General features: G+C 39.4%; 1 protein-coding gene across 1 annotated transcript; it reads left to right on the top strand.

Annotated features, from left to right (window-relative positions):
- The first annotated feature begins 3,047 nt into the window (after positions 1-3,047).
- On the top strand, positions 3,048-18,578 carry telo2 (TEL2, telomere maintenance 2, homolog (S. cerevisiae)). The gene is made up of 20 exons (XM_034193173.1): positions 3,048-3,385; positions 3,463-3,740; positions 3,831-3,899; positions 5,940-6,087; positions 6,225-6,327; positions 6,400-6,468; positions 6,549-6,690; positions 7,470-7,606; positions 9,103-9,182; positions 9,958-10,068; positions 10,155-10,243; positions 10,342-10,433; positions 11,797-11,913; positions 12,018-12,089; positions 12,187-12,360; positions 12,447-12,538; positions 12,648-12,747; positions 12,883-12,947; positions 14,560-14,675; positions 17,614-18,578. Exons 1-20 carry the CDS (start codon positions 3,048-3,050, stop codon positions 17,733-17,735), a joined length of 2,514 nt encoding a protein of 837 aa, XP_034049064.1. The 3' UTR covers positions 17,736-18,578.
- The last annotated feature ends 1,860 nt before the right edge of the window (positions 18,579-20,438 follow it).

Genomic DNA, 20,438 nt, shown 5'->3' with positions numbered 1-20,438 from the left:
TCTATATTGTATATCAGATTTTTTTAAAAAAAACCTGTTTTTCCACTTTATATCCATGTGCTACGAGTCGCAGGTTGCTTTCTGGGTTTTAATTTCGAGCATTTATGCATGATTGGAGGTTCCTCTCAATTCTGTGGCACATCAGTGACACGTGTGGTAGCTTGTGGCACCTCGTAGGCGCTCATGTGGTAGCCTGTGGCACCTCAGTGGTGCTCGCGTGGCACCTCTTTGGCACCTCTGTGGCATAAAATACCTTAATTTTATTGTATGTGTGAAATTGTTATGTAAGCATAATAGTGTAAACAGATTGATTGAATAAATTCAACAAGATGTAGTGGTAGAGAGAGCGAGCGAAGTCCGACAGGGCAGGAGGCCCATTGGTGCTGGGAGTTTATTTAATAAATCATCTATGAAGTCGGCTACAAGGTGTTTTCACAGTTCTTCCTGCTGCCACTGAAGTGTCACTGAAGGGGTCTGGCTGTCATCCAGTTCTGCAACAAAGTAATCGTTGAAAAAAACATTACCTTTTCACAGAGCTGGACAGGATTCAGATGTATTTTCTTGCTTTTTAATAATTTACAGAAATTCCACCTCCTGCCAGTGACCAAAGACAGATGTTTGACTTCACTCTTTCAGGGTCAGAGGATGTACTTTTTGAACCCAAACACTTTTCCTGCTTTAAGAAAACAATAAACCAACTGACCATCAGCTTGTCCTGAAAAAGATAAATGTATAAATTCAGCAACAAACAAATAAAACCTGGCCTGTTAGTCTAAACACTGTGCCTCTGTGTCAGACTTTGCCTCCAACCTGCCTGACATTAAACCCTGGGAGAAGCACTGACCTCACAACTGTCAGTTTAAATTAGTCATGGAGCCTAAACTGTAGATACAGTTTGTTGTTTTTTTTTTTTTTCTTCGTTTTGGTTTCCTCCACTTCCAGCGTCCAAAGAAAAGTTTGCTTCAGGCACAAACGTCACTACTGGAGTCGTGCACGGTTTGCCATTCTGTGACATGGGAAGCTTAAAAAGAGAATATTGTAGAAAGCAAATTGTAAAACTGAAAATTTATTGCTATTTTTAAAGCTAAATGTATAAATTATGACTGGTTACAGCTGTGTATTATTTTTTGAAGAGCCCCGTATGATCTAATCCTAATTGTTACTGGGGAGTTATATCACTCATTGTAAAAAGAGAAATTTTAAAAGGTAAGAAGTGAAAGTAAGATTAGGAAAATAAATGGAATAAAATCACCTGGTCTTCGGCTTCTTTCTTTTTGTTGTTTGTCTGCACACAATATGCATGTGTATATTTTAAATAATTAAAAAAACTAGTAAATGTCACCAGAGTGAACGAGGAAGCACACTTTCAATCAGCTGGCTTTTCCTGGTTAGTGTTCTTTTAAAAGGGGTCACTGCAAAATCACTTTTTAATTTATCTTGTTCAATATGTTGCTTTTTGTTGCTCAGAATCCCTAAAATCAGTTCTTTTTGTGTATATCTAGAAACTACCCTGCTAGAATGATTACACTTTTTTTAGATGGATCGATTGCTTCATAAATGTTCTGCAGATTGTATGAAAATAAGTGCAAGTATGACCCTTATGTATTTTATATGTACAGTACATAAAGTGCCATTAAAAAGATATATTAAATTCAATTGGTAACACAATTGTGGTGGCTTTTTGGTTTCCCAAATATTCTATTTATATAGTGACAAATCACAACATAAGTCATAAGGTGCACCACAAGGGTAAGGCCGAACCTTACTTGCCACCAAGAGCACACCTGTTGGCAGCAACAGTAAGAAACAACTCCCTGTAATGTTTTTTAATTGTAGGAAGAAACCTCAAGCAGACCAGACTTGGGGGGGGGGGCATCTGCTTTGGCCATACAACCAATAAAAAGTCTAATAAACAAGGTACAGCAAAGAATTACCAAACACACAGACAGATATGATTGAACGAGACATCCAGGTAAATGTCCAGTCTTGGGGTCAGACCACAAATCAATTAGGAGGCAAAAATGCTGGACCAGTGTCCATCATCTATTGAAATTACTATAGCTCTATAAATATAATAATAATGTAATTCTATTATAGCACAAGTATTTACAGGTGGTTGTTTTGTAATTAATCTGTTATTTTTAATCTTACATAATTATCCCAAATTTTATTTTGCTGAATGTAGAATTATTTGTGATCATGCATTTAAAGAATGGTCAGTCATCATATTTGATATTTTTCTGCACTTTGTTTAGAGTCCATTTTTTTATTAACTCACTTTAACTGGATTTTGACAAGTTAGTTATGATTATTTCTCCACAGATTCCGCGGGGTTTTTCTTGGGCGGGGTGGGGGGATGTTGTACTTAGTGTTTTGTGCATGTTTTGAACGTTGTGCTCTTGAATGCAGCCCCGCGAAGCTTCCGGAACCTTTCTGTCAGTCGCCTGTTTGTTCAAGACGAACGTATTTTGAAGAAACGCTCAAAGAGCCGCGGTAAGCTGACAGCGGAAGCTTGTCGATTAAATTGCATTTAATTCATGATTAAAAATAAATAAATACATCAGCGGTTGGTACTAGAGCTAACAGCTTAAAGATAAAAACGAACAACAATTTTGACGCTTTTTCGGACCACTAAAGGTCTAACTAAAATGAGTAAGGCTGAGTCCACCCTTATTTTTATTCATATCGATAAAACTGGTCAGCTCTGCCTTATTCATTAACTTGTATACTATAAGTTAAAATATATGGGATAATTTTATAAGTCTTTTAAATTTAGTTTAAATTAATATAACAGTGATTGAACCTGTTTTTTTTTTATTATATAAACTGAGATAAACATCTCTCTTTCTTTCTCTTTTAGTTAATTCTGCCAACTTACTGGGTTTCAGTGTGTTATTCCCCCAATCTTTGTTGTAAACAGTTTCCTTTATGGAGATGGACAAAACTGTTTACTGTTTACTGCTGTTTTTTTGTCTGAAACGAACTTTCTCTTTGATGTTGTTGCCTAGGTGACAAAGCCAGTGGCTGTTGAGCTTCTTTTTTTTTTAATGGAGGCCCTCAGCACAAATGCTGAGGTGCGCTTCAGGGTGACCCAGTGTGTTCGGACCCTCAGCATGTCTGCGGAACACAACGATATTATCGCTGCTCTTCAGACTCTGCACTCTTACTTAGATGGACCTGAAAGTAAAACCACTTTGGTTCAGCGCGCAGAGTTCAAACGAGCTCACTTCAGTCACATCCTTCGATTTCTGGTCAGTAACATCCACGCCGATTGGTTGCATGCCCTCTCAGCAGCCCAGCGAGCAGAGTTATGGGATGGCCTGTTCCTAATCGGCCCTCCGGACCAGGCTCTGCTGGCGCTGATGGAGGGAATCAGCACGCTTAGGTGGGTGCTCTGAGACGTGAACGGACAGTAGTCATTTTGACCGTTTCTTAACGGCTCAGGCATTCTCTCCACTGCAGGCCGAGCACAAATCTAGACCACTTGGTTAACATCACTGAGCGGTTCCTCCAAAGTGGCCGACTTGCTGACTTGCTGTGGTCGTACTGTTTGGAGACCGGTCCTTCTGATTCCCCACAGCTCCGGGAGGTTCTCCTGGGGCGTATAGTGGCTCTACCAGATATCACTGCCAACAAGTTACATCCAAACAACAAGCCTTTGTTTCTACCCTCGCAGTACTACCCACTGCTTGCTGCAGAAATGCTCACTGCACTGGAGCGAACCTGCCAAACACTCAGAGGTGAGAAACTAAGTTTTTGCAGCAATCACACTTTATTATCTTGGTATCAAAATGGTTATTTCATGTTTGTGTTATTTGCATTTTTAACAGAGGGCACAGACTGTTCCTTGAGTTTTGTGGCTCAAACACTCGGAAAGGTTTGCATCCAGGGGCACAGTGGTGAGTTTAGCTACATTTTTAAATAAAGATTGCACAAACAAAGAGAGGTGTAGAAAAGAAAGAAACTGACTAATAATCTTAGCGTTCAAGCTGCATTTAACTTCAGCCACACCTGTTCCTAATCCACATCATATTATTCCCTACAATAATTCCATTCATGTCCAGCAGGTGGCAGACAAACATGTAAGTTCAACCACACTCGCTCCTAATTTCCATCATCCATCCAACATCCACCAACACTCCAGCAGGTGGCAGTGTTCAGCAGGTGTCAGATGCATCACGTCTAATAATTTTATCCTCATTATATGCCATTTTAATTTATGAGTGAGTTACAAGATGGTAAAATGTATTCTTTTTGAGTTATCAGGATAAACGGGTAAAAAGCTAACAAACTTCAGTTACGCGACATTGACACTTGATGCTTCTCTCCAGCAGAAAGAAGTGCATGACTAGTTCTAATTGAGGGGGTACAAAAGCGCTCAGCGTCGGAACTGGCCACTTTACCACATCATGCAGTGACCTGGCATGTGTGCTTGTTTAGCTAGCACATCCCCTATGCTCGGAATGGAATGTGTTACTTAAGTACCTACCTGCACTGTAATCATCTTGGTTGTTGGATCCATCTATTAGACCTGTCGCTGGTGTTGCAATAAAATGTCTCAAAACACAGCAGTTCGGAGACATTTGTGAGTAGCTGTTGACATTTGTGATTACGGTGGACACTAAACATCTACTTTGTTACATTAAGCTCAAATATCGTATGGCCTTTGAATTTTGAATTTCACAGCTGGTATTGGTGAATGTTTTTTTTCAGCACAAACTGAAGAAAAACTAAAAGTAGAAAGTGCAAACTTTATGTTTTACTTTGAAGATTTTTTCCCCCAAATATTTCTGAAGAAATACATTTATTATTCTGGCTACCCATTTTAGCTCCTTCTGAAAGTCTATTTGTTCTTATTAGTTTTATTGTTCTTATATGCTGTTATTGTGGTTTTTACGGGCTGCTGGAACTTAATTGCCCCTTGTGGGATTAATAAAGTTGTTTGATTGATTGAAGTTAATATGGGCAGAATGTCACATTTTAGAAGCAAAAATAACTCCTTAACCATGGGATTCAGTGGAAGACCGCACAAAAATAACTGTGCCTCAGAATCTAATCAACTCTTTCTTGATCAACGATCTACATCTCCACCATTTTCTTTTTTTTTTTTGGTCATTTTTTATGTTAATGCTGTCTGTAGATGTCCTGAAAAAAGTCACACAAACAAATGCTGCCAATCACAGCCACTGCTGCAGTTTAAAAAGGCTATGGAACATGTTTAGCCAGAACAAGCATGTTTTTAGTTTGTTTTATGCGTTTCTTGCCATTAATATTATAGCCCAAATGATAATATCAGCCAGTATCAGCCTTTCATGAACATATTAGTATCTGATTCATTTTTAGCAGATATGAAACCTGTAATTTTATTGAATAAGCAATGTGGAAAAACACTGACTGTTGGAAATGGTGTCATTACTTAGTCTTGGCAGAGGGCAGTCTGAAAGCATTGTTTACAGTGTTGTCAAGCATGGGTAGGACCCCCATCACCTTCAGAGGAATAGCAACCAGCTGCTATTCATTTTCAGTCAGAGTTGGTGTTTTATAGTGACAAGACACAAGTGGACACTATGCTGTCTTGTAGGCGGGGCCAAAATACACGTAGATGTGAAGTCTGTTTTATGCAAATGATGATCAGTACCACAGAGGGAATGCCAGTCTGAGAGAAGGCATCATGGCATGCGTTAGCTGATTGGTAGTTATATTTATAGTTATTTATAATAAAAAGTTCATGTCTAAACTGTAAAATATTAAGCCTCAATTACATTTCTTTGTCATAAGGGTTTAATAATGAAATGTTGGGGGTCATTGCCATTTTTCGTATATATCAGTATTGTGCACTTTTTGTTCCCTGATATCTGTATTGGCAAATATCCACATTTGTCAAGCTCCAATTAATTTGTTTGTTGACTAATCCGTAGTGCTTTTGTTGTTCTGTGCAGATGTGGTGCTGGCAGTGATGGTTCCTCGGCTGTCTGCATGCACGTGTTCCAACATGGTGTGGCAAAGGGTTTGCTGGAAGCTGCTTGATGATGTGCCGCAGCGGTGGATGGAGAGCGTGCTGACTGCGTTGGTGCAGGCCATCAGCGGGTGAGGCGCTCGCAGCTTTGGGCTGATGGTCTTGTTGCCACATGCTGGGTTGATCATAAGCATTTTAAACAGTTTATTGTGTTTATTTCTTCTTGCAGTGACACCAGTTTCTCTGCTTTCTTTTTTCCTCTTTCCAGGCCTGAAGCTTTGAGCAGAATCTTAGGAAATCTAGTGTTATCAAATAAAAAAGCTCAGTTTGTCATCACTCATAAACTGCTACTACTGCAGTACAAGTATGAGGTAAGAAGGTGGGGCGTGTACAGAATGTGGGTATGTTATACATCGTGTGACACATTAGTATTACTTTTTCAGAATCGAGTTTTGAGAACTATAATGGGTTACCTCGCAGCAGACAGGGAACGACGAACACTTCTCATCCAGGCGAGTACTTGCGATGTTTATCATTCTAGTATGGTACTACAAATATCTAAAGCTTTTGCTGTGTATGTGTGTGTCCTTAGGTGTTACGGTCTGTGTCCCAGGCCTGGGCTAACCCCAGTGCAGTGAAACACACACCTCTAGAGCAGCAGCTGTATGTCAGTAAGGCCTTACTGCTGAGCCTGAGTCTTCTCACAGACTCTGAGCTGCAAGAGCTGCGATCAGGTATCATTCTCAGTTTGTCACTGCAAGATAATTATTGGCAGCTACAATGCTTAAAGGAGCTAGGAATTATTTTTCTACTGCTAAATGTCGCACTTGCACAGCATTTCAGGATGTAAACAAAGATATGCTCCTTGGCCACTCCTCCTCAATCCCCCCCATCAACTTTGTGCAGAAGAAACAACAGTTGTAGCCTTTCAGCATATCTAACAGCTCTCTATGTGGGGAAAAACCAGATACGAGTATATGTAGATTTGAGTAAGACCACATATTTCTGGTCATGGACAGAGATTACAAATACAGTCAAATACAGTCATATTTCCACATAACCCCACAGAAGGGATTTCTTATGAATTTAGACCTAAAACAAAAAGAAAGCGAGGGAGGGATACTGACTGAGAGAACGTTTTTCCACAGAAATGTACTAAATCAGACAAATAAGTTCCTATTTTCTGATTGTTTAACAGGGGTTATGTTGGAAAATGCAAATAACAGTCACAGGTCCGCACAACCATTCACAAAGGGTTTTGTACAGATGTAACCGAAGCAGGAACTTTTCCTTCAGTGCCATTCACTCAATGTATGTGTCGTTCTGAAGTTATTTGCAGTTTGAAATTAGCTTGTTTGTTAGTGTCATTTAATTCTAAATCTTAAGTTTGGTGCCCACCAAGGACATCGCTGTGCTCAAGGTCTCCAGAGAATAACTGTGTTGTTGCATTGCTTTGGCCCCATCAGTAAATGGAAATAATGCAGTAAATAGAAAGATGTGTTTCTGTTCTTAGATCTGCTTCAGTGCATGTTGGATGGCATGGCTATCCACCTGGACAGCAGTGTGGTGCGTATCAGGCGTATGGGGATGGTCGTAGGAGAGTGCCTGAGCTCCCGCATGAATATCAATGAAACCAAATTGCAGTTTGAGGTATAAAGTTTGATTTGATATCACGCAGTTGTTTGTTGTTGCTGTTTCCAGTTTGAACCACAGCATCTGAATACAACATAAAAGCTGTTTAGTGAGACATTATTGCCCAATTGTTGTCAAAATGAATTAATCTCTTGATGAGCATGTAGTTTTGGACTTTGCATAGTTGATTTTGCGTTGTTTTTTACTATTCATAGTCTCAGGCTCCACTCTGAGTGCTGATTTTCTTGTGTCTTCAATGTGAAACTTGCCAGATTCTTACAGCACTGTTGTGAACGCATTACCAGTTATAGCGCTTCCTACTGCAAATAAGACAAAACAATCTACAGCTCGGAAAAGAAAATTAGCAGACGTTGTACTTACTATGATGGGTTGTACTTCCAATTCTATTTTTACTAAAATTCTATTTTTTTAAAGATGTAACAGACTGAACTGAAGCTAATGACACTCTGTACAAGGTTGGGGAAAACCTCTCCTTTTTAAGCACCATATTTTCCAAAGTATAGGCCACACTAGCATATAAGTTACACCTGTGGAAAAGCCCTTATATAAGTTGCACCTTTTTCAGTATTATCAGCTCTTTAATTTGTGATTTCTGTGCATTATTGTAGTGCACTTTTTATTATTGCCATTTATCTTTTTGTTGTTAGTTTATTTTGTTTAGTGCTTTGATTCCTGGAAATGTCTGACATAAATGGTCATTATTATTATTATTATTATTACTACTACTACTACTACTACTACTACTACTACTACTACTACTACTACTACTATTACTACTAGGGGTGGTGGCCAAGTGGTTAATGCGCTTGGTTTCAGTGCAGAAGGCTCCAGGTTCAAATCCCACCCCTGCCACATTTCTCCATGTAATGTGGAGTTGCATCAGGAAGGGCATCCGGCGTAAAACCTGTGCCAATTCAACATGCAGATCCACCTTGGATTTGCTGTGGCGACCCCGAGTGCAAACAAGGGAGTAGCCGAAGGGACTTACTTTACTATTATTATTATTACTAATACTGAACACTTGATTTTTCAGTATACAGGTTCCAGGGAGAGCGTGCTGACTGCGTTGGTGCAGGCCATCAGCGGGTGAGGCGCTCGCAGCTTTGGGCTGATGGTCTTGTTGCCACATGCTGGGTTGATCATAAGCATTTTAAACAGTTTATTGTGTTTATTTCTTCTTGCAGTGACACCAGTAAACTAGTCGCCCAAACTAGTAAAAACAACAACAAAAAAGTGACTTATACTCCGGAAATATAGTATATCCTTTCGAAAATAGATACCTGTTATTTCGCATGTGTGATAACCTTTATTTTGGGTTAAAACATCAAAATAATGTGCAAACTCTTTGAAGATTGCTTTGGTAAATGCTGTGGTAAATTTTTTAAGTTTCATAGAGATGCTTGCTAAAAATGCTCTCACATCTAAGATCAGTGGTTATTGTTAAACCCATCTGAGGTTCTGAGGTCTGTAACTGTCTTTGTGTCTTGTTGTAGTATGAACATGATAATGAAACAAAAGAACTACTTTCTCTGATGGCTCCCTCTGCTGGTGAGGAGGCTGAACTGATGCACAGGTAAGTGTTGAACAACAGTGTAAAGTGACACCTCAAAGCTCTCAGATGCGATCAGTAGCTGGTGCAGGTTAGCCATTAGGCTTACACATTATTGTGTGTATAGATTACAAATATGTAATATTTTATTACATTCAGGTGCACATGCAGTGGTATTGTGTTAGAACAACATAACTCGGGTTTGGCTTACACTTGGTGGAATAATTCTGGCTGCGCCAAGGGTAAAGTGATTTAGTTTTTGAGAAGAATTGGTGAGAGGTAACGGTAACGGGTCAAGGTCAAATTTTGGGCCCAATACTTATACTATATGGTATATTTAAAATGGGGAGTTCAAGGGATTAGTTAAAAATACACTAGTATGAAGTCATATCTCACCTTTCTATTGGTCATGTGACCTTTGACTCTGGGTGTCCTTGAAAAGTCAAAGTCCAATAACTCTTTAACTCAAACAGTCTGGAGTCAGCATGGCTTAAACATGGTTTAAGCGTTGGTTGTCAGTCAAGGGAAAAGCAGTTCAGTTTTGACAGAAATATCAAATATCAAGGCCACACAGAAACGTATATTATGGCGTCACTGAATCACAAAGAATTAATCAGCATAATTTAGTGTTAAACGTGTAAGGCACGCTCTGAATACCCCTTTCATTTTACTCCCTGTACATTTGTGAGTTGGTACCTACAAGGTGTTTGTGTCACGGTATTTCAATGTGTATTTTCCCTAAAACTAAGTTGGAAAAAAAAAACCCCAGTTGATTTAATTGTAGGTCTCTTACCTGCAGACTGGACTCTCCTCAAACCAATGAAATATCTTCATCTGCTCAGGAAGTATCAAACCAAAATAAACCAGAAGCCCAGCCAACAAGAAGTGATCCAGAGTCTGACCTGGATAGGTGAGAGCAACTATTAATAGTGCTAAAGTTCATTAAATGTAGCTCCCTGAGGTTCTATGTTTGATTGTTAATGTGACTTTGCCCAGTGATGATGAGCTCACGCCGTTCGATATGTCTGGCGATAAAGAGATCAGTCAGGCATCCCCACCTCGCTACCTACGAGACTGTCTCGAAAGTATGACTCCACAAATCTGTTTCCTTTGACTTCACTACGTGGAGTCTTATGTAAAATAAGTACTGCATATTTTCTTAACTGTCAGTCTTAATTTTTAGCTTTGATTTCCTCTGAGGACGCGACACGAGTGGAGCTCAGTCTGAGATTTTGTGAGGGTTTGGTGAGGAAGAACGTCTCCACGACCAGAGAGGTATGATGACAGAACTCAACAGGACTCAAAAATGCAGGTTGAAGTCACAAAGATTAGAAAACACTTTTCAACTTTTTATTTACTTTATTTGTTTAAAAAAAAAAAGATACATGAATTAGTAGCCAACAGATCTGAGCTTTTGAAACTAAAGAAACTGACAAAAGCATTTCAAGCTAAACATGTCTTGAAATCTTGAGAGAGAAGGAAGAAGTGCCTGCTTTCCTACAGCCATACAAATTCCTTTCTGTAGGGTTGTGTGGATTTATGATAGTGCTATTTGAGTTTTAGAACTTAACCACTGTAAAACATCAGAACATAAGGGTTTATCATTCAGTAACTCCATACCTCACTCAGCCACCTCCTGTACTGTGGTTTTCTTTCCATACAGAATCCTTTCCAAAGGGTTGTGTGGAGGTGTGACCATATTATTAGATTTTTTTTTTCCAGTATAAACAATGTTCAGAAAATAATGGTTTACTTCTCTAATTTAGAACATAACAGTGCAAAAATGGCCTGTCTCTCTCACTGACAAGCAAACCTGCTACTAATTTTCCATCATCAATTTGGCATCCTCTATTTTTCATGTTTTGGGGTTGTTGCTTTTCGGGTTTTTCTTTTTTTTGTTTTTGTTTTTGTTTTTGCTAATTCAGTTGTCAAATCTAAACAATGTATAGCAATGTCATAAAGCTGTTACACAAACCTGAATGCATTATTTTTCGTAGAGTTAAATGGTAAAAATGGACTGCACTTATATAGCTCAGGGGTGGTGGCCAAGTGGTTAATGCGCTTGGTTTCAGTGCAGAAGGTTCCGGGTTCAAATCCCACCCCTGCCACATTTCTCCATGTATTGTGGAGTTGCGTCAGGAAGGGCATCAGGCATAAAACCTGTGCCAATTCAACATGCAGATCCACCTTGGATTTGCTGTGGCGACCCCGAGTGCAAAAAAAAAACAAGGGAGCAGCCGAAGGGACTTACTTACTTATATAGCGCTTTTACATCTGCATCAGACGCACAAAGCGCTTTACAGTTATGCCTCACATTCACACAAACATACTCACACCGATGTCAGGGTGCTGTAAGGCGCTCACTACACACCGGGAGCAATTTGGGGATTAAGGACCTTGCCCAAGGGCCTTAGTTATTTTCCGATCAGGCTGGGGCTTGAACTGAGGATCCTCTGGTCTCAAACCCAATGCCTAACCATGAGACCATACCCTCCCCAAACAGTTCATCATACAAGAGCAGTAATTTAAATGTTTAATTAATTTAATTGTGTACTTTCAAAGCAATTTTCTATTAGAAATATGAGCTACAGATCACTTTTCATATTCTTTATGTTTCTGACACCCTTTTTTTTTTCAGATCAGCGTCCAGCTGACCAAAGTGCTCCTTCACATGGAAAACAAATACAGCATCACTGACTTCCTGACTCTGAGACAGGCTACCATGGTGGCACTCGTCGTCACCGACACTATTCCTGTATGACCTCACACTGCTGCCTCCACTTTCTCTCACCTCACTGATTCAGTACCACACTGCTTTCTTCCATTATCTAACCAAAACGTCTCTGCTGTCTTTGTCAGGTGACTCAGTATTTGACCACAGAGTTTTACTCGTTGAACTACAGTCTTCGACAAAGGCTGGATATGTTGGAGGTGAAAGTGAAAGTCGCTAAGGCCATAAATCAGTTTGTTCGATTCAGTCTTTTTCCATCTTCCTGACCACCAAGCTGTTGTCTTTGTGGTTTCTCAGGTCCTTGCGCTTGCAGCTCAGGAGCTCTCAAAACCAACTACAAACAGCCGAGATGCATCCTCAAACAGTGCTGCCGCTACTTTAGATTTGACTTCTTATCCCGGTGACAACCTCGTGCACTGGCAGCAAATAGTAGAGAAGCGGATTCAAAGCAAGACCAAGCGCTTTAGTAAGGTATTTAGAGGCTTGATTCTGCCTGGTCGAATAAAGAAGTACTGCTCAACTCTGCTGTAAATTTTATTTAATTTTTCCCCCCATAGGGCCCCACAAAACCTCCGCAAAGAGCCACAGCGAATCGTTACAGCCATGTTGCTGGACACTTCTTTTTCCCTCTGCTCAGAAATTATGACAAGTAAGTATTTTATTTGATGTCACTTTACAGTATGGCTTTAATATTGCACCTAGTTTTTCACTTATAGTAGCATGATTCCAAATCCTAAAATGTAGCGCTTGTCTTCTAGGCCTCAAACAACTTTTGACCTTTTGGGCAGTGACCACCTCGTGTTGGGAAGGTTGATTCACACTTTAGCCCTCTTCATGCATCTTGCAGTCAATGCACCGGTAGTTTGAGCCTCATGCACAACTTAATTTCTCTTTTAACTGTTTTTGGGGACTTATAGCAATAATGTGTCAATATTTTAGGTGGGAGACCTGATATGCTTAGTAAATAATTAAGGCAAACAACTTTTTTCCTAGGTGGCCACGCAGCTGGGTCGTGCTCTCCTGGACTTTGTGTGGACAGTCCGCTACCATGCTGACCAGTAAATATGATCAATATCAATGATTCAGACTGTTAATTCATAAAATGTGTCTGGCAGAATTTCTGATTATTTAAAACAGGAATGTCCTAAACTGATCACAGTGATCAGACTCAAGGTTGATCAAGGTTTTTTTAATTGATTAGTATTGTATTAATTAACCATGGGTCTTAGTGTGTGTTCTCTCTCGCTGTGCTTTGTATGCACCGTGTTGGCGAAGCTACCAAAAAGCACCATAACTCTGCTGGTGCTTTTTGGTAGCTCCCCAGCAGTGCTGTGGTGTCTGTTTTAAAAGCATATTTATGCTCTGCTTTGCTTCAAATACACACCAAGCCTGTTTCTGGCAAATGGTGCATGTAGTATGCTTTTTTTTTTTTTTTTTGCATATTGTAGTAGTAATAATAATAACAACAAGAGCAATCAGAGATTTCTGATGTCCACCAAGGGTTGACGAGGACTCAAAAGCCACATGATTCATATGATCGTGGCCCAGACTTAACCTGGATCCGGATTCCACAAAACAATACGATAATTGCATACTGATCCAGAATGGTCCAACTCATCATCAAGATGTTGCAATCTGATATTTAATTCACAAGGTGAAACAAAATAGTGTGTTCCTGATCTTGGTTTGACATCGTAATGTCATATCTGTAAAGTAGTTTTGACATAAACCTTAAAAGTCTACAAAGTGAAATCCAGATCCAGATTACCTCCAAAATTTAATGGAGTCTTCCAAGGCCTAACACCAATGTGTGGTGAAAATTTGGTGAGAATCCGTGAAGTAGTTTTGACGTAATCCTTCAAAGCCTATATAAAGTGAAATCTTGATCCAGAATCCGAATCCAGATCCAGATCACCTCCAAACTTCAGTGGAGTCTTCCGTGCCCTAATAGCTTTCTGTGGTACAAATTTGGTGATAATCCTTGAAGTAGATATTTTTTATTTTATTTTATTATTTTATTTTTTCACGTAATCCTTCAAAGCCTATATAAAGTAAAATCTTGATCCAGAATCGGAATCTGGATTCAGATCACCTCCAAACTTCAGTGGAGTCTTCTATGCCCTAATAGCTATCTGAGGTGGAAATTTGGTGAGAATCTGTGAAGTAGATATTTCTTATTTTAATTTATTTATGTTACATAATTCTTCAGAACCTATGTAAAGTGAAATCCTGATCCAGAATCTGGATCCACATCATCTCCAAAATCTAATGGAGTCTCCCATGGCCTAATAACTATCTGTGGTGAAAATTTTGGCAAAATCCGTGCAGTAGTTTTGACGTAATCCTACTAAAAGACAGACAAACAAATAAATCAACGCTGATGATCGTTTTACATCCTTGGCAGACGTATTGAATATTTTTAATGACTGAAATGCAGCCCCCAGTCTGTGCTCAGTGTTGTTTTATAAATATTGCTCTGTGTTGTAGTTTTACCACCAGAGTACAACACTAAGTGGACTTGATAAGAGCCACATAAAACATGTTTATTTATTTATGTTCATTAAATGGCTTGATTGGGCATCCCTAAGGTGAACATTACTGGTATCGACTGCAACACAATTTTGCACGAGGCTTTTTCAGAATTTGCACAGGAACTCCCTCTCGTTACAGGATGGTGAGACGAGGCGTCCTCTTTGCTGTCTGCTCTGTGTTTATGAGCATGCCCAGTCATAACCTGCTGGTCGACCTCGGGGATCAGCTGCTCGAGACCAGAAACTGGCTGGCAGGTACATGTAGATCCTTGCGAACAAGTTTCAGCTTTCTGGCTCACATCATTAGGCGTTGCTTGACAATTGCCAAATGATGTTTCTCCCTCATATACAGTAGTGGTCAGAATAATAGTAGTGGTATGTGACTAAAAAGATTAATCCAGGTTTTGAGTATATTTCTTATTGTTACATGGGAAACAAGGTACCAGTAGATTCAGTAGATTCTCACAAATCCAACAAGACCAAGCATTCATGATATGCACACTCTTAAGGCTATGAAATTGGGCTATTAGTAAAAAAAAAAGTAGAAAAGTTCACAATAATAGTAGTGTGGCATTCAGTCAGTGAGTCCGTCAGTTTTGTGGAACAAACAGGTGTGAATCAGGTGTCCCCTATTTAAGGATGAAGCCAGCACCTGTTGAACATGCTTTTCTCTTTGAAAGCCTGAGGAAAATGGGACGTTCAAGACATTTTTCAGAAGAACAGCGTAGTTTGATTAAAAAGTTGATTGGAGAGGGGAAAACCTATACGCAGGTGCAAAAAATTATAGGCTGTTCATCTACAATGATCTCCAATGCTTTAAAATGGACAAAAAACCAGAGACGTGTGGAAGAAAATGGAAAACAACCATCAAAATGGATAGAAGAATAACCAGAATGGCGAAGGCTCACCCATTGATCAGCTCAGGATGATCAAAGACAGTCTGGAGTTACCTGTAAGTGCTGTGACAGTTAGAAGACGACTGTGTGAAGCTAATTTATTTGCAAGAATCCCCCGCAAAGTCCCTCTGTTAAATAAAAGACCTGCAGAAGAGGTTACAGTTTGCCAAAGAACACATCAACTGGCCTAAAGAGAAATGGAGGAATATTTTGTGGACTGATGAGAGTAAAATTGTTCTTTTTGAGTCCAAGGGCCGCAGACAGTTTGTCAGACGACCCCCAAACTCTGAATTCAAGCCACAGTTCACAGTGAAGACAGTGAAGCATGGTGGTGCAAGCATCATGATATGGGCATGTTTCTCCTACTATGGTGTTGGGCCTATATATCGTATACCAGGTATCATGGATCAGTTTGGATATGTCAGAATACTTGAAGAGGTCATGTTGCCTTATGCTGAAGAGGACATGCCCTTGAAATGGGTGTTTCAACAAGACAATGACCCCAAGCACACTAGTAAACGGGCAAAATCTTGGTTCAGAAACAACAAAATGAATGCCTTGCAGACGTGAAGAAATCATGAAAAACTGTGGTTATACAACTAAATACTAGTTTAGTGATTGACAGGATTGCTAAAAAAGCAGTTTGAACATAATAGTTTTGAGTTTGTAGCGTCAGCAGCAGATGCTACTATTATTGTGAACACCCCCTTTTCTACTTTTTTAACTAATAGCCCAATTTCATAGCTTTAAGAGTGTGCATATCATGAATGCTTGGTCTTGTTGGATTTGTGAGAATCTACTGAATCTACTGGTACCTTGTTTCCCATGTAACAATAACAAATATACTCAAAACCTGGATTAATCTTTTTAGTCACATAGCACTACTATTATTCTGAACACTACTGTATATATTTTGATCTGTGTGCGAGAGCTGGCCTGTTGAGCTCTTACAACACGTCTACACCTCTCCCCATCCCGGCGGGGGGGTGATGAAGAGCAGCTTCTTTCCATTTAAAGCAACACCTACACAAACTGTTCATTTGTTACACACCTGCAATTTATTTCAAGTAAGCAATGAACTTTGAAGACTTTAGTGTGGAGCACAAAGCACTATTGTGTGTTCCAGGTCTGCTCCTGCTCAGCCTGTTTTATACATTAGCAATTAATTTAGAATTTACCAGTTAATGTGGCAATGAGCACATTATATTTACTGCTAATGAGATTAATCTCAAAGCGTATGAAATTAAAATTTGGTTGTGGCAGCGTAATGTAAGTCTCTTTGGAATATTCCTTTAGTAAAACAAATACACACACACAGCTGTGCTGAACTGTTCTGGGAAATAGTTGACTATCCAGGATGTCCTGTAGTACACAGAGTATCACTGATATTTTTGGCTCGGCAACAGTTGGATTTTTTTGTAACTGAGATAAACTGACCTTCACATTTTCAGGGAAATGGAGCTGAATGATGGAGTAAGAAGACACTTTTGTTTCTTCTTTCTTGAGATTCATTAACATTTGGTGGTTCACATATGGAAACCACCAGCTGTGGACGGTTGTGGAAAACCAGCAGCTTAGACGCGTTTGTCTTTGAGGAAAGGTTTACTGACCTCAACTTTATAGAAGATGCCAAGAAGATCTTTGTGGAATTAATCAGACCTCGATTGCAGCACTTGAGAAGCTGAGTGAGAAATCAGAGCGTCTGCTTTCGCAATTGTCTTCGATCCACACTAAGACCCAGGCCTTCAAAAAGTTCCTGGACTCAGCCTTCAGAAGTGTATCTGTATGTGGGGAAAGTGTTGAAGTTGTAGAGATATTAGTTTAGCCCAGCAGTGACATTCTTGTCTCAGGGTCCTCAACATTTGAGATGGCGAGACACCTGGGGAGAGCTTATGGAGTCGTGAGGTTGCTGGATAGAGGTGTTTGATGATGCTGATACCTCTGCAGCGGAACAAAGACCCAAGTCTTTAGGGTCGTGGTGCTTCCTTTCTTACTGCATAGTTGTGGGACAAGCATCATCTTTGACACTAGGTCTCTTCGGGAAGATCCTGGAATAACTTTATGTCAAATGAGCGGTTGCTTAGGGAGACGCCGATGAGGAGTATTACTTGCTTTGTGATGGCACATCATCTACAACATTTTGGCCATGTGGTGTGTTTCTCTGTATGATCTAGCGCACAGGTGCCTCAGTGTTGAATTACCCAGCAGCATTTTGCTGAAAAGATTTTGACATTCTTGTCATCGTTTGTTATGACTGCCAGTATCATATTTTTTTCTTCTCTCAATATCATCTGCAGATGTGGCTGAAGGAGACCCTGATGCAGATTGCCGGCGTCTGGCAGCGCAGAGTTTGGTGATGCTCGATGAGAGCCTGAGGAAACAACTCCAAGATCCACAAGCTCTGAGCCTGCAGTCATGATAATTGTTAATAAGAACAATGTGTTTGAGAGTAACAGTATCTGAACAGAGTTTTGGCCATGTGAGGAGGAAGCTTTACGTTAGACACATCAGAATCCTGGTCAGTATTCTGCACTGGATCACTGAGGTCGGAGGAAATGTCTGTGTCTGCTGACAGATGGGTCAGCGTGACCTCTTCAGATGTTTTCTGCAGGTACTGCACTTTTTTATGCATCCTGGAACAGGGAGCCAAGCAGGAAGACGAGCGCACATCTGTGAAAACATCTCTGTGTGTCATGTAGTTTATTTACAGTAATGTTTAGCTGGACATATTGTATTTAAGTTATCTGCCTGCAAAATATTCAGAGAAAACTTACATATATAAAAATATTACTCTCTTCTCAGAGCGCGTGTTAGGGTGTGTGTGTGTGAGAGAGAGAGAGCGAGAGGGGGGGGGGGGCATTGTGAGTAAACCAAAAAAAGAAAAAAGAGCAGGATAAGGGAGGTAATATTTGGGAGGAATCATAATTTCCAAGAAAAATAAATAAATCAGATGTTCTCTGAGATTATGTAATCGTAAATTTGTGAGGAAAAACATTCATATTTACTAGAAGAAAAATGTACATATTCTCTGAGATTATGAAGTCATAAATTGGCAGGGGTGGGGACCAACTCTGGTATCCTCTCCAACAGCCCTAATATGCCATTGTAGCATTTTATTCTCAATATTTCTTTTTTTATGTTTGTATCTGACTTTTTTTATTGAACACACAATGTTTTTTTACTCAACTCATTTTTGCTGGATGTGTGTGTAGATGTAAAGTGAAGTCTGGATGCAACTAATGATTAGATTAGTTATTACTGATATATGTGTGTGTGTGTGTGTGTGTGTAATAATTTCTAAGAGAATAGCAGAAGTGTCCAAAATGATGAAAAATGGCCTTTAGAAATTAATAGCATGAGGCATCATCATGGTTTTGTTTTAGCCAACCAAGAGTCCAAATCCAGACATGTAACGTGCAGTAAAGGCACTTGAATGACTTGATGTCTTGCTCATGTTGTAGGCGACTTAGAAGTTTAATTAAAAAATGTGGATTGCAATTTAGCACCCTAACTGGCATATATATATATATATATATATATATATATATATATATATATATATACACACACCATATTTGACAGTATAATTTCTAGAACATTATGAAGTCTCTTTATCTGGCAGTGATTACCCTAATCACTTTAAGTGTATGCTGTGTGTCATCCTGTTTATGTCACCATACGTATTACATGCACATTCCCACTATAATTCCCCCAGAAAAGTGTTTGCAAAAATTGTGGAAAAAAACTTTATCCTCATTAATATTTAAACATGTTCACCAACCAAGCCTAACCTCTAATTGATTTATCCAAAGTGCATCCGGAAAGTATTCACAGCACTTCACTTTTTCCACATTTTGTTATGTTCCAGCCTTAATGCAATACGGAGTAAATACATTTTTTGCCTCAAAATTCTATTCACAACACCCCATAATGATAGCATGAACGTCATTTTATTAATTTCTGCTAATTTATTAAAAATAAACTAAAATCGTGTGAATGTAGGTATTCACACCCTTTGCTTAATACTTTGTTGATGCACCTTTAGCAGCAATTACAGCCTCAAGTTTTCCTGAATATGAATATCATCCTGAATATGATGCTACAAGCTTGGTCTATCTATGTTTGGGCAGTTTTGCTCATTCCTCTTTGCAGCACCTCTCAAGCTCTATCAGATTGGATGGGGAGCAACAGTGCACAGCCATTTTTAGATCTCTCCAGAGATGTTCAATCAGATTCAGGTCTGGGCTCTGGCTGGGCCACTCAAGGACATTCACAGAGTTGTCCTGAAGCCACTTCTTTGATATCTTGGCTGTGTGTTTAGGGTCACTGTCCTGCTGAAAGATGAACCGGCGCCCCAGTCTGAGGTCAAGAGCACTATGGAGCAGGTTTTTTTTTTTTTTTTTTACTCAAAAATGTATTTATTGTTGTTTTCAAGACATACATAAAATGTTAAGAGCTGGCAGTGACATTTACAGATAAGTCTAAAGAGTCAAATATATGTACAGAATGTCCCACCAGTTCAAGGTCACATGTACAGTAAGTGATGTAAAGTTTAAAAAAACAATACAGAACAAAACACACACAAAAAACAAAATATTAAAGTAATCCCACCCACCCTCCCAACCTGTCACCATCAAGATAGGATATTAACATGTGCCATAGTTACACAAATGCAACCATTAAAAAAACAAAACAAATTTTCAAAGATCTGGATACAATTGCATAAAACGTCTCTGTGTTCTCAAATCCACTGAGATTCTGTTTCAATGAAAACCTTAATTTTTCTAGTTTTAGACAGGACATGACATCCTGTAGCCACTGTGAGTGCAGAGGAGGGTTAGGATCTTTCCATTTGAAAAGAATGGCTCTATGTGCTATAAGTAATGCGAAGGCCAAGGATTGTTTTTTCCTAGCGCTCACATGTGGCTGGTTTTCCAAAACACCAAAAAGTGCAAGTACAGAGTTTTGTTCCAAATTAATATTGAATGCCTGGGACAAAGTGTTAAAAATGTTCGTCCAGAAGACCTGAAGGCATGAGCAGGACCAAAACATCTGACAAAGGGTGGCCTCAGTCAAATTACATCGAATGCACAGAGGACTGACTTCGGGATACATAGTAGAC

This window comes from Thalassophryne amazonica, chromosome 18 (genome assembly GCF_902500255.1).
Source record: "Thalassophryne amazonica chromosome 18, fThaAma1.1, whole genome shotgun sequence".
NCBI lineage: Eukaryota > Metazoa > Chordata > Actinopteri > Batrachoidiformes > Batrachoididae > Thalassophryne > Thalassophryne amazonica.
This window is presented reverse-complemented; position numbering and strand designations above follow the sequence as displayed.